The 15,874-nt window shown below is 34.2% G+C and overlaps 1 protein-coding gene across 3 annotated transcripts in view; it reads right to left on the bottom strand.

Moving 5' to 3' along the window:
• Positions 1–15,874, bottom strand: part of LOC107439595 (protein phosphatase 1 regulatory subunit 16A) — a 57,698-nt gene that overhangs the window by 21,357 nt on the left and 20,467 nt on the right. For all 3 annotated transcript variants that reach the window (XM_087149705.1, XM_043049949.3, XM_087149706.1), the window contains exon 2: positions 10,539–11,376. In XM_087149705.1, the coding sequence (XP_087005831.1) occupies positions 10,539–10,785 (247 nt within the window). In that variant the 5' untranslated portion in view covers positions 10,786–11,376. The remainder of the gene's footprint in view (positions 1–10,538; positions 11,377–15,874) is intronic.

Below are 15,874 nucleotides of genomic sequence, written 5' to 3'. Positions count from 1 at the left end.
GAAATATCGTCGTAAGCGGCTAGGGATGCTTCCCTATTATGAACAGTTCAGAAGCACACAAAGAAACAAAAATCACTAATAACGTTATTAGCTATTTCTTCAGTAGCTTTTTTTTTCTCCATTACAATCCACAGCATGAAACAAATGTGTAATCTTCACAGTGACTGCTTGTACCAGATTATCCATCTAACATAATTGTGGCATTTTTTTAGTTCTTCTTTCATTGATAAATCAACTGATTTATTATCTTCATCGAATATGCTAACCTCTGTCTGTTAGGAGGAACATTAGCTTGGACACTTATCATATCTTTGAAAGTGGCAACATTAAAAGCTACATATAAGAATTCACTTGTTTCGGCGAACCCTCGTTCTCTGGCGTTTGTTCCAAACTAATTAAATTTTTGCATTCAATTACGCATTTATCTACTTTTTTTTCTGTCAGATAACTTCTTCACTGGAATGAGCAACAGATCCTTACACTTACTCGTACGAGAACAAATTCTTTCAATCTTTGCACCTATTGTGCTTTCACAAATAACTTATTTAGTTTTGTTGACCATTGTCCACTCAATGGACTTCCACATCCATCAACTATAGGCTTTGTGGATGAAATACAGTGGCGCTCACGTACTTAAGGACTGTGTTTTCAAAATAAATGCGTCATTATATTGGATGAATATTATTTTTTGATCAAGATATCTATAATGACGAATTCTACCTTAGTTGAACTTCAATCCTCAAATAATTCATTCGTGTTCACAAGTGTTTCATAAAAGTTTATTTAAAAAATATAGTATTTTGTTGACTTTCTTATACTTAAGGACAGTTCGTCTAATCATGAGTTATTGAATGATTGCAATCAATTTATCGATCAATGTAAGTGTAATAGACTACATTATCTTTGTTTGATGCTTTAAAACATTATATTAATAGTTTTTTTCTTTTTTTAGTACAAATTTCAACATTATTATGAGTAAAGGAAAAAATTTTATAGCAATGAACAGAGATGTTGAATAGATACTCTGAGAAAAGAAGGTTTAAGCATTAGAGAAATAGGTAGGCGGTTAAAATTATCAAAAACAGCAGTTTTCCAAGCATTGAAATCTATTCAAGTGACCAAAAGTATTAAAAAAGCATCCCGAAAACCACGTCCTCGCAAAACTACCGAACGAGAAGATCGAATTATTCATCGAATTTCTGAAGCTGATCGTCACAAAACCGCCCCGGACATCAGAAAAGAATTCGCTGAATTAACAGACAAGCACGTAAGCAATAATACCATCAAACGGCGTTTAAATGAGTTTCGGCTTATGGGTCGCGTATGTAGGAAAAAACCGTTGATGTCAAAGAAGAATATAGCTCGATTAGCTTTTGCAAAAAGACACCGAAACTGGACATCGGCTGACTGGAATCGAGTTATATTTACAGACGAATCGAAGTTCAACAGAATGGGCTCAGATGGCAAAAGTTATGTGAGGCGTCGAGTCGGTGAAGAATTTAATGTACGGTGTACAAAATCAACTGTAAAAGGTGGGGGCGGCTCGGTGATGGTGTGGGGTGCCATGACACGTTCAGGATGTGGTCCAATTCACAAAATCGAAGGCATCATGGATCAGCATGTGCATGTGGACATTATAAAGACTGTTTTTCTGCCTTATTACAGGAAACTTCTCTCAAGAAAACCAATCATGCAAGCCGATTATGATCCAAAGCACACGAGCAAAACTGCGAAGGCCTTCTTGTCAAGCAAGAAAATTGAGGTTTTGCAGTGGCCTTCCCAATCACCAGATTTCAACCCGATCGAGATGCTTTTTTTTTTTTTTTCTTTCCTCCAAGCCCTGAGCATGTACCTAGGTTATGAAAACCCTTAACCATATAGCCCAGGACTTGGCCGCTGGTCCAGCTCCACTCCAGCCTAAATAACATAGAATTTAAAAATTTAAAAAAAAAAATAGATTTTACTGAAAGTGTGGAATTTAGGAAGAAATAAGACCAAAAAAAATATTATACATGTAAAATGGGAAGTTATTAAAATTTTAATAGATAGTCATTATCCGCTAAGAAATTCATAACTGTTATTAATCTTTTGTTTAAGGTATTGTTTGTAATAAAAGTTTTAGATGCACCTTTTAGAAGCACGATCGAGATGCTGTGGATAGATGTGGATAAATAAGTGAAACAGCAAAAACCAAAAAATTTAGGTGGTTTATGGAAATGTGTCCAAGAAGGCTGGGCAGCTATACCTCCTGAGCGATGTCAAGATTAGTAGATTCGATGCCTCATAGATGTGAAGCAGTAATTGCCGCAAAAGGCTTACCGACTAAATACTAGCTCCAAATCTTTATTTTTTGTTACATTTTTTACATTGTTATTAATTTTATTAACGATTAAGAAATATTTATTTTGTTGTCCTTAAGTATGCAGAATGCATATTTTTTTTAAAAATGATACATAATTTAAGTATAACAGTTAGATAAATGATTCTCATTGTGAAAATATATTAAAAATAAGTCATTTGTTCCAATACATAATTATCAATTCAATAAACTTATGCGTGAACATTAAATTTTGGATTTTACTTTTCATAAAGACATGTCCTTAAGTACGTGAGCGCCACTGTAACCGTCGTAGAACAGACGACCCAATTTTTGGATTTACGACTGCTTATGTTCAACTCCGTAGCCTTGTAATTTTGAACCCAATCCAGAAGACAAGGGAACGCCTGGATCAAGTACTGGGAGAAACTTTGCCTTCGTGGAGGTCTTTTTGATGGAATTAACCCGAATTTGCGTTACACGGAGAGGAAGACCACGAGATCCTCTCACGGTTAGTCTCACGGCAAGGGGACTCTAATCCATGATCCGCCTACCACTTAGCATATTGTACGCCAGCACTGTTGTCGATGCGAGCCGGGTGCAGAATTCGTATTGACCAGCCATCGCCGAGATTCGAACCCGGTTCACCTCATTGGAAGGCGCGGTCCCCTGAACCATCGCGGCTCTAATATAGTACGTATGTCAAATTTTGATAAAATAAAGGATTATAATTTTAAGATAGAACTTTTTGAATTATCAAGACTAAAAAAAAAAAAAAAAACTGCTACTTCAGCCATTTACTTTTTAATTGTTCTGATATATTTCTGGTTGTTGAAATACTTATTCTTATTGAACTTATTCTCTCTCTTTTTCCTTGTACAGTGTACAAAATGAAAAACGGACCACTCTGAATAACCCTTCGATTTGTTGACTTGAAATATGCTAATTAATTAGTGCAGACGCTATTTTAAGTTACGAAATCAGACACAAAAACGTACTTTCTCAGTTTTAAATCGAATTGAAAAATTTGTGCACACAGTTATAAAATTTGTTTATCCAAAGATAATTCCATAAACTTTTAGTAATAATGGGATAGCTGAGAATTAATTTTTTCCTTTTTTGATATTAATTTATCAAAAGTCTAATTATTTATTGACTAGAATATAAGTAAAGCATTCCCGCAACGACCCTTTTTGTATGAGGGGATTCATGAAAGGCTCCATAATGTGGCAATCGCTGATTGAGGCAATGTGGGCAGGTAACTTTTATTTCGTAGACAAACTGATCCTGAAGCTGGTTAGGCTTCAAGATCAAACCCCAGTTCTTCACACCTTACGCATTGATCAATGACTGGTGAACGTTAAATTTGCCGGGTCACAAAGTCTTCCATATTCCCATAACAAATTATACCTCTGGGGGTACTGAATTGGAGATGGATCGTTCTCTGGTTCAGGTAAAAATTATGATCTGTGGTTATATGAATGGGTCCGCCCTATAAACGGGTGTGGCGTATGAATGTGCCAGAAGTCAAATTATTGGCCTAAGATGGCGCCACTGGAAAACAAGAACAATAGCACCCTTTGCTTTAATGGCCTACGATCCTATTTCTTCATAAGAAGAGAGAAGATGTTAAGCTGACAGAATTTATTGTCTCTGAGGAGCAGCAACTTTAGGGATATAATAATGGAGGACGATGTGTTCGAAAATTGAATTCGCTTCTGAATAATTTCAATCTCCGTGTTCTAATTATAACTACATGGGTCATAAAGTTTAAAATTTTTGTTACAATTTTTTCTCCAGACTTTTTGAAATTCCGATTCATAGAGAGAAAGAACTTTTGTTTAAAATGCAAGAGTTATTGTATTATGCAACAAAAAGAGAATCGTAAAAGTTTCACATTGTTGTCGGTGCATCATGTTACTATTAACAAAGAAGATCCGGCAGTCATAAGCTGAAAGTTAATGGTAATTACCCGTAAATAATTTCCTAACGATTTTTTTTTTTTTACAACATATGTTCAATCTTGATCACTGAAACATTTATTGATGTTATTTTACCGCTACGCTATTCAACGCTATTTTATTATGCTTCTTCCCCTAATCTCGCTTATCATTTTATTAAATCAACAATCGAGATTATCTTAAGCAGCATTCAAAGTAAGGATTATTAAGTAATTTTATGATAGTATATTATGCAACATTTTATGATAAGCATATTGAATTACCGTTTTACAATCATTAAACGGTAAATAAGTTAATTTTTTATTTTAGAATATTTAATAATTTCGAATTATTATAATAATTTACAAAAAACTGTGGTTAGTTATGGTACGTAACTAAAATAACGGGAAGGTATACAATGAAATAATGAATATTGCGAAATTTAAGGTCCCAGAGCAATATCCAAAATTTTAACTATCTGTTAAAAAAATAACAGCAAAATTTTCATCAATTTATTTATACATTAATTATTACTATTATGTTTTTTTTAATAACCAAGATAAAAACAATTGTGTACTGTCAATTGTATGCATACTAAAAATGAATTCAAATTTCACTGAGAATAACAGTATCAATTATGTGAATATTACAAACCTATAAATAAATCAATCATAAGTAGCCTAGATTGTCCGCGACCTCATTGGCGAGATTGTAATGCGCCAAGCGTAGCTTTCTAGCGTTCTTTTCTCGCCAATGAGGGCGCGGACATAGATTTCGAATCTTCATATTGAAAAAAATGATAATAGCCAACTTAATAATTTTTTGAAAGGGAATCATTTGCTATAAAGATATCATTATTTCATTCGTAGCAACAAATCAACTAAAAAGTAAATAAATATTATTACTAAGATAGGGAATTGTGCCAACCCACCAAACAAATGTTTGGGCCATTTTCCTTCCTTTATAACAAAAGAACAAACGAAACCAATTAGCTGACATGTCATTTACTTTTACTATAAGAGGATGCGACTATTTCTAATAGCTCGTTCTATCCTTAAAGGAAATACAGAATGAGCATATATGTATTACTCGTAGGCTAATTTTTATTTTATAATCGACGTCAACCCATTTTCGGGTTTACGACCATCAATGCTCAATTCCAGAGCCTTGTAATTTTGAACCCAACCTATAAGACCAGAGAACTCTTAAATCAAACATAGCGACGAACTACTTTTCGATTGAACTTGTAGTGTATTAGTTCGATTAGTAGTTCGATTGAACCACTACAAAAAATATAATTACAATTCACTAGTATATAGGGCATGTTAAACTCGATTCTGAGGAGGAGTAGATGAAGGTTGACACTGTCGTTAACAACTCTCTCCACATTGATGACCTTCGGACGTGATGTGAACACGCCTACCTTGACAGAAACGCCCACTAAAATTTGAACCCGCTTACTTCGATGAATGGTCCACATTGAACAGTTGACTTGTGACTGCGACATCCTCACGCTGTTGCTTCTTAGTCTCGATTACTCACAAAGTACAATGTATACACACTCGATTGCTAAAGGCAACACTGGAGCGACCACAACCGTGATCTTAATACAGCTTTCACGATCAGCACTCAAAAAGTACAATACAGCTCTCCTGGCTTCTCACAAAACAGCAATGAATCAACTATAGTGCCGCATCCGGACCGCGAAGCCTTTTTTTGTGGTCCGCGAACTAAACTATATTAGTTGTCATTTTTTGCGGACAATTTTCGTAAAGAAACAATATGGGTTTAAAATACTTTTCTCGTTGATAAAAACCTAATTTCTTCGTATCTGTGAAATTTACCAACGGTGCAAAAAAAATTATTTCTCAGGTTTTGCACCCAGGAAAATATTTATTCAAATGCAAAAATAATCGTGTATGTAGCTCTATTTTATTTCATTTTTTTGCATTTTGTGAATATAATTTAGCATGTGCGTATCAGAAATTTTCTCGAAGAAATTATCCGATTTAACTTTTTGAAACCACTCACTCATTTTGGACGAAAATATTTACACACACATTTGTAAATTTTAAATGTAAATATCTATTCTCTGGTGGTTGTAGCAGACAAATCTCAATTTTCTATTGAATATTCTGCGTGCTACTATGTAAGTTTTAATACCAACCTTTTTAAAGTTTCATATCTTTACAATTAGATATCTGTTGCACATTATTTGTTTAATACATAGGTGCACATTAAAGTTATTGTAGCCCGAATTTTTATTATTTACTTAATATTTTTAAAAATATTATTAATAACAATTAAATATTTTTAAAAATCTACTTCTTATTTTAATTTGTAATTCAATACTTTTGTTTTGTACAACTTATTAAAAATCTGACAGTAATATTTAATGTTCTTTCAAACATAAAAAAGTCCTTCATGAAATTTTGATAAAGTTGTGGCCCGCCATTTGATTTGTGTTTTTAATTGTGGCCCGCGGCCTCTTGTAAGTTGGAAACCCCTGAACTAGTGGTATCCCATTCATCGAATTCTATCACAGATATAATTCTGGTGGGGGAGTACTTAAGTGTTTCTGCCACTGCAAAAAGTATAATTTCAATTCACTAGTATATAAGGCATATTAACTCGATTCTGGGTGGGGCACCTTTTCATAGATGAAGGTAGAAATTGCAGCTAGCTGCTCTCTCCTCACAGAGCTAACCCACATTTGCATTACATGGAGGGAAAAAAAACACGAAAATATCTTACTGTTAGCCAGGCGTCAAGGGAATTCTACCCGTGATCCGTCTACCACAGAGGATATTTTAAGTCAGCGCAGCTAATCAGTTAGAGGTTCAGATGTAAGCTAATTCAATTTTTTGAAAGCCACCGATGCAGTACTTTACGAAAATTGGAGAAATCTCCACTATTTCTAATCAGTATCACATTTTTAGGCGTATTTTTGTAAGACCACGTAGTTCAGGGTAATTAGAATAGACGTCGTTCCTTTATCAATTTCCCTGATTTCAGGTTGTTTGAAATAAGCGCGTAGACTTATTTAATTTTATTTTATAACCGTCGTTGAACAGCCAACCCAATTTTTGGGTTTACGACTAATAATGTTAAACTTCTTAGCCTTGTTATTTTGAAACCAATCCAGAAGACAAGAGAACTCTTGAATCAAGTATTGGGAGAAATTTGCCTTCGGGGAGAACTTTTTGATGAAAATCAGCATCTGCCTTACATGGAAAGGAAGACCATGAGAACCTCAAACCACGAGAAACCTTGCGTACGTTCCAATTAGCTCATGTCATCAAATGAGCTCAGATAAAAAAGTATCAGTAACGCTTATTGTTATTTAAAAACATTATTATAACTAAAATATTTAATAATTCTAACTAAAATGATTAAAACTATTATTTAGTTATTGCAAACTAATCAGTGAATCAATAAAATCATAGTTATTTTTATTCAAGCTCAATAAACTCATGAGTTTGAAAAAAGAAAAGATCTAATTTGTTGAGTTAGACTTCAAATGAAGAATAAATTAATTTAAAGCAGGAAACATTAAAAAAAAAATCAATCATTCAAAACTATTTTTGAAAAAACAAATCTTTCTTCATTATTTAAATAATACAAACTGGACATTTAATTCAAAATGCTTGTATTAAACTTAAATGAACATAAAACTAAACGAATATAATTAAAATATGCATATTAAAAAACTATTTTATATACAACAAATGGGTAATTATAATTTCAAAGTTTCACGTTGCGATTATTCACATTTGGTCTTTCTTTTTCTATTTATAAGTCTATTTCATATTTAGTATAAGGCAATATATTAAATCCATTATTTCTCTGAAAGGCATATTAGGCATTATTTCTATTTTAAAAAAAAAATCCACATCAGAATTTTAAAAAAAAATGTGGACTAATATGAATGATTTTTTGAAAAAAAAATCAGCCGATTAAAATTAATAACTTTTTTAAAAAGAAAATAACCCTGTGCATATAGCGTCAGTTATTGAGTAACATAAAATAGAATTTTCAAGTTCAAGCATTTCAATACAAATTTTTAAAGCAGATAAAGATGTTCTAATTTATTTCATGATATGTTCGATACATGACTATGACTGATGATGACTTGGAGAGGAGAAATAGCAAAATTCTGAAAAATTCGCTGGGTGACCTTCTGAATGGCAATTTTTAACTATAGTAATTGTTAGGATACTTTGTCTCGAACATTGCCCAATAAAAATAAGTCACAAGGATTAATGTCAGGCGAAATGGGTGGCTTTAATGACTGACATCAGTTTAGAAACGCTATATTTCGACATTTTCCCCGAAAACTGCACAGGTAGGTTCAAAGCATTCAGAAAAGCAAAACTCTGACCCTTTCCTAATTTTTAAACATATTTACTCAATTTCCCTGATTTTTGTAAACGGTGACATTAATTCAGTTATGCCGCTTCACCCATATTCGGATGAAGCTTATTTGACTACTTGTGAAGGATATTCGTATGTATTCGAAAAGATATTTCACAAGCAGTAACAAAACTATTGTTATAAAAGTAATACAAAAATGATTTATTAAAAAAATTATTGTGGCCCTCGTAAAAGCTTTTTGTTTACGGCTATTTGACTCACTAAGTTTTCGATTCTTCTTCTTGAAATTTCAACAAATTGGGGGTAAAGATTTTCAGTTACTCGGAAAGATTCAAATGGATCGTATAAAGTGGCTAGATGAGAAACAGATGCGAAGCAACGGACGCAAATAAACAGACATGACAGACCATGAAAACAACAGGAGGGAGTACTTACTAGTAGCAGAATACGGCCTGAAGATTTCACTGCGTGCGGCAGTCAACGTGTAAAATATAAAATTTATTACAAGAGACAAATACTTGATATTAGAATTTTTTTTTTTTTATTTTATTTCCAATGAGTTGCACAATCGGTCTTGCCGATGAGCAGCCCTAGTGCGTTCTCCAGAGGTGGTATCCACTCTTTCAGGACCACCACAATGGGTGAGATACCGTTGGTCATGTTAATTTGGACGTCTAGTTTCTGCCACACTAGATGGCAGCACCGAGACTCTATTTTGATGCTAAAGTGCACTAGGAATTTAATTTTGCCGGAAATGCCAAGAGCCAATAAGGCACTCCAAGGATCTTTTACATGCCGCATAATCATACGACATGGCCGCTGAGGATTTTCTGCATCCCGAAAATCCGGTGTCTGGGCCGGGGATCGAACCCGCAGACTTGGGCTCAGAAGGCCGACGACAAACCAACTGCGCCACCCAGCCACGCTGTTAGAATTGAAAATAAACAATTTCTTTAACAAAAGAATTGTTACAACAGTATATAATTATTACATATAGAATTCCTGGTTCCTTAAACTTAAATTAATTCATTTTCCTCGACTTTTTGTGTATTTTAATAAAATTCCCTGACTTCTTCCTATTTTCCGTGTTCTGTGAACATGTGAGCTACCAAGGTTTAAATGAATCTCGCCAATGGTTTAAAAATTATCAAGGTTTTCTTTTTCTTTACATAACTACAAAATTTTTTTTTTTAAAAAATATGGTCTGTAGCTGAAACAATTACTCACATTGATATATTTCAATAGATTTTTTTTATTGAAAACGATAAACAGCCATTACTCTCTTTACTTTTGTACCTCTGATGGAATCAGATTGATGGAAACCGTGATTTAATCAAGCTGATTTAAAATCAACAAACCCTACCCCGAATTCTTAAAAATAAGACTACTTTGCAGTCACATGAAAACACAATTGCTTAACGGAACAGCATACACGAAATTGTGTTTTCTTTCCCCATGGCAAACTCGTTTCTGATGACACCGTAATGTACACTAAATGGTGCCCAACATAAAATGATAATTTATCTTGGGCATCATTTAGTGTCGGAAATAATATTTGTAGACATTGCATGCGAAAAAACATTACCCTGATTGGGGTAAGTAAGCTTATCAGTTCGCATGTATTATAGTTTGTCCACGGTAAGAACTCCCCCCGCTACTAAGTCTGAGGTCGTCCGCTGTTATGGAAACAAGAATAGCGCATTTCAGGAAGGGTGGCTTCTCTGCTCTCCACAGTTAACACAGTAGACCGCAGATTCCCTTTCTATCGCCGACTCGAGCCCGTCCTAAGCAATGATCCCACATCCCTATTTGAAAGAGTCCATAGTCACCATCACGGCTCCAGACGAATGGTTAGGGGAGTTCTTACTTTAGACAAACTATAGTTGCATTTGAGAAGAAAAACTCACCCTCATCCACATCGTTCCTGGCCGCTGCTTCGAGCAACATAACACTGGGCACGAAATGGACCTTGTAATCATTTTTTCGCACCACCGTCTTTGCTGTCCTTTTTTTATTGCTTTCTTTCTCTCGCTGGCTCCACTTCTTCAGCTGTTGCAGGCGTCTTCGCTTAGCCAGCTTCAATCGCTCCTGCGTGCTCATTTTATCAATTTGACTCATCTCCACAATCAGCTCGGAATGCTCGGCCATGGTCATTCAACTAAGAGGGTTCGTTCATGTAAACAGCTTAAAAAAAAATAATCAGGAACACTAACACACGTTGTCACAGTTAAACGATCAGCAAGTCACATTTTCAAACGAAAATTGCATTTGCAGTCACTTTTTTAGGAACATTGATAAGTCGAACAAACAGGATGGATTTAACTACACATATTTCGATCCGTTCAGTTCGCAAACTATCCAAAAACATGTTTGACACATCGCTTCTAAAAGATCAACAACAAAATCATTTTAGAAAATACCAGCTCAGAAAGAAAAAAAAATCTTCCTACAACTGAATGTTCTCGGTGAACCAGTAAAGGACGGAATGATCTCACGTTGGATGTTCAGCCGGAAAAGACAAATATTGGACTTTCTCGTATAAAGATCCAATAAATCAGCTGACAGAGGTGTGACATGGGTGACACGAAATAATAGTAAAAAGACTTTTCTTCGGCTGTCTTCGCAAAGGTCGCTGGATGGAATGTTTCGGACGGAACAGTTGAGAGAGGGCTTACTTCATGTGTTGCCATGACAACGGGAGGCGTAAGAGCGAAGAGTCCAAGTTAGGCCTTTCATCATCAAATCCTGCAAGAGATAAAAAGAACTATAAAACTTTATGCGTTGTGCATCTTAAAAAAATGCTCTGCCCTGTTTTTGAGGACGAGTTTCTTAATTAACCAGGGATTCGGGGAATATCAAAAGGTTTTCAACAAATTACCGTCCTTCACACCTACTAAAAATAATTGAAACACTCCTTCGTGTCGAGCATTGATGTTTAAGAAGGGGGAGTTCCCGTCTGAGATTCTTATACTGTTGAAATTGTCATCATTTTAAAGAATACATTAAATGGAACGCAAAATTATAATAATTCGTTAAAAGATGCAAATTCCTCAAATAAATTTCTTGCGCACTAGAGACCAAAGAAAATAAATTTCTTGGTTTTTACATTGTATTCATTTAGGACAAGGTTGCTCAACATACTGCTCACAGGAATAGCAAAACATTTATACATGTTTTAGTAAATGAGTAATAATTTAGTATAATTGAAAATAATGACAAATCAATGTTTTTTCAAAAATAAATAAATAAATAAATAAAATAAAAAATTAAACCCAGTAACTATGAGAACAACTTATACTAGTTGGCCAAAACAAAACGAACAATAATTCATTCGGCACCTTTTTAAACTTTTTAGGGTTTCTGCCCATCAAGGTCCACCACTTAGAGCGAATTATCCTAAATTATTATTATATTTTAGATCCACGTTGAATGTATCAGTTAAAATTCTGGTTCAATCTACTTTTTTTCTTTTCTTTTATAGTCTGTTTTCGTTGTAGTCTGTTGCCACCCTATAGTAAATCCATCATAATAAGCAACATAAAAGAATGGTTCTATTTAATTTTGCGTTTGAATGGCAAGAATCCTTTTCTTTCAACTACAGTTGAAAAATTCGTTCATTCAGAACGGTAAATATTGTTACAAATTTGTAGAATTTGGTAAACATGTGATGAGGCTTCAGACCGAAAATGTGCTAGAAAGTCACGGAATTTAGAGAGAAAATAACGTCAAATGTATGTCTAAATGTTATAAAATATTTTATGGAGAACTCAATTTCACGTAGACTTTTTTGCCGATACTTGGCGACCGTTTTGCAATAAAATGATTGTTCTGGAAACTTCGAGTTTTAAAGTGATAGGATCAAATATTTAAAAAGTTATGCGAGAATCGTATCGGCAGTTCCAGATTTTCGTCGCCAAGCCTATATATAAATAGGTCGTAGCATGCTCGTAACTGTAAGTTGTGTTCTGTGACCCGAGCTATATCATTGAAGAGTTTTGTTCAATTGGGTATAATATAAAAAAAACACAACTACTTCCACTTAGTAGGAATAACATTTACCATGACGCAATGCTAAATTCTATGTCACTATCCACATAAATGCCACTATCCACATAAATCAATTATTAATCAAAAATCGAATATCAATTACTTTTCTTTATAATGCAATAAAATCTGGCGAGCAGCTATTTAAACGATCAAACACTTCGTTTGTTTATTTGTGGCTTGAAGTTAGGCTCGCAGAAAGTGCCGTTCATGGGTTAAATTTAGTAGGTATAAAACAACCTGTGACGTAGGCTATAGTATACCCAATTACGCTGCTATTTGAGCTGTATTTGAATACTAGAAATAACTGTATTTTAAAGAAGTTTTGAAGGCCTGTTTCAATCACCCCCCATCGAAACGCTCCCTTGTGCTCGGTATAATATCTAAGCTTTAAACTGACTGTTTCTGCAAATAAAGCATTTGTGGCGTTTTCTCTGGAGAAAAAAAAAACAAATTTTTCTTAAACCTTATTTCTTATGGGGAAAAAATGCGTAATTTGTTAACTTAAGTTTAAATTAAGACTTTCAAAAAAACATTTTTGCTGTTAGCTCAAACAATAGTGAACCGAATCAAGTGAACAGAGGGCTCACTAAGACAATGCCCTTGCGTGTGAATGATTATGAATTCGAAGCTGTTGATGAATTTAAATATCTTGGGACTACTATAACCTGCAAAAATGACATAAAAACTGAGATCGGTAGTCGTTTAGCAATGGCAAACAAGTGCTACTTTGGTTTAAAAAGTCAACTAAAAAGTAAATTTCTTAAACAAAAGACAAAAATTAACATATACAAAACACTCCAGTGATCCTATATGGTAGTGAGTGCTGGACTCTTAATCAAAAATAGGAGAACAAATTGCCGATTTTTAAGCGAGGGATACATAGAAGAATTTTTGGTGCAGTCTATGAGAATGACAAATGGCGTACCCTTTACAATCATGAGTTACATAAAAAGTATAAACCACCAGACATAGTTCATGTTAGTAAAGCCAATCGCAGTCGATGGCTGGGATACTTTTGTAGATCTGAAGACCCCAACCCCGCAAAAAAAAAGTAACTTTTTTTTTTAAACCAGAAGGTATAAGAAAAAGGTGTCGTCCACCGACTAGGTGGCTGGACGCAGTTGAGAAGGACCTTAAGATAATAGGAATAACTAACTGGAAGGCCATGGCACAGAATAGATCAAGATGGCAAAAACTTATTGGGACGGCCTTGGTCTGTCATAGGCTGTAGTGCCCAAAAAGAAGAAGAATCAAGTGAAATTTGGAAACAATAATTTTAATTTATTATCACATCAATTTTAAGTAAAACTATGATAACAAATCAGTAGTGGCATCAACGATATTAAATTAATGAAGTTACAGCGGGATTATCTAAGGAAGATGTAGCAAAATGGCACTTGTAGACATAGGTGTAGTGTGAGGGGGTGGGGGCACACTAATTGTTCTTATAAAACTGTTCGTCTATTCTAAGTTTTAAACACACATTTATAGACAGACATTAATATTAAAAAAATATGCCTATATAAAACTTGAAATAAACAGTTTTCTAAAAACAAAAAGTGTCCCCCCCTCATGTTACGCCTATGCATGTGCAGTGCTTAATAAAGAGTATGACGCTTCCTGAGAGATCTGCACGTTTTACAACGAATTCTCATGCTGTTTAAGAGGCTTACTAATGGTTTGGGGCAATACACCTAAGATCTTGGAACACTCGTCCATTAAGACAATCCCTGGGATGTTTGTGGGAGGCTCTGCCAAGTTCTTTCCAAAATTGTTTAGATGCTCTGCCAAGAGCTTTCAAGACATGATCGATAGGATTGATTTTCGATTGTACAGAAATCTGGGAGATCACCTCATCATCAGCTTAGAGGTCCATGTTATCACGCTACATGTTTGAATCAGATTGGCAACATGGAAAATCGTCATCAATGTACAGTAGTAGGTGATTCTTTCTACAACATTCTTTTCTAGAACTCATTGTGATGTTTCAAAAACAATTTTCAAAGGTACTTTTTGTTGTAAACAATGATTGCATTTGAATTTCTATAAAGCAATAAAGAAAGGATTGTCCGTACACGTTAGTTAACAAAATATATGCTAGAACAACTTTTTTTGGTTGCATAATAACGAATGAATGCAACCAACAAAAATGGTATTAACGACATTACATTTGTATCAACACTTTTATTTTAAGTACTATAATCATAAGTACTAATGTCAGCAAAGAAATATGAAGCACTCATAAACATTACAGTAGTATATGCAAACGCATTATTATCAAAATTATTAAGTATGTGCTTCAACTTTCAACAGGCTATAAAGTTTTACAATAACTTTTATTGTGCGTAGCGATTTTGGTTTTTTTTTAAATTTTAATGAGCATGACAACAAGAGAATAAAAAAAGAGCAAGCTATCTTTGGTTCCTTTCATAGATTTCTAATTTATTTTTATTTATATAGCTAGCCGTCTGCGGCGCCCAGCTGGTCAGCTTACACGTCAAACAACGCTTTGAGCCTGTCTTGGTAAAAACATGTTTTGCGGACAATTAGGTTAATTACTCCAATAATAACAAAATATCGAACTCTTTTAGTGTTTATACATATATGAAAGGGTGGCAGTCATGGTGAATGTTGTTGGGCCACGTAGATAGATTGATCGCCAGATCGTACTCGCCAGATTTTATTGCATTATAAAGAAAAGTAATTGATATTCGATTTTTGATTAATAATTGATTTATGTGGATAGTGGCATTTATGTGGATAGTGGCATAGAATTTAGCATTGCGTCATGGTAAATGTTATTCCTACTAAGTGGAAGGAGTTGTGTTTTTTTTTATATTATACCCAATTGTCTAAAGTTTATTTTAAAACAATGGCTACCGCTAAACCAATGAGAAAATTCCATTTTTAAAATGTTTTTGAATCAAAAATCTAATTGAAAAATTGAAAATCGGGCTTCGAAGTTTGTTTACAATAGAACTTATTTAGCTTCATGCTGTATGCCGTACTTTTACCCGTCATCCGATTAACAGACACACAAACAAATTCTTTATTTCATTATATATATAAATTAAATTTGAGTGATAGTATTTAAGGTTTGTGAATTAAAATTGATTTTCCATTTAGTGCCATTTAATGCATCCACTCGGAATGTTGGCGATTTTTGCCAAAATTTAAGGAGTGCTCGGAATTTTAC

Source organism: Parasteatoda tepidariorum, chromosome 1, assembly GCF_982258835.1.
Source record: "Parasteatoda tepidariorum strain Cologne lab strain chromosome 1, Ptep-v5.0, whole genome shotgun sequence".
NCBI lineage: Eukaryota > Metazoa > Arthropoda > Arachnida > Araneae > Theridiidae > Parasteatoda > Parasteatoda tepidariorum.
Note: the sequence above shows the minus strand (reverse complement) of the source record. Positions and strands in the feature narration are given on the sequence as shown.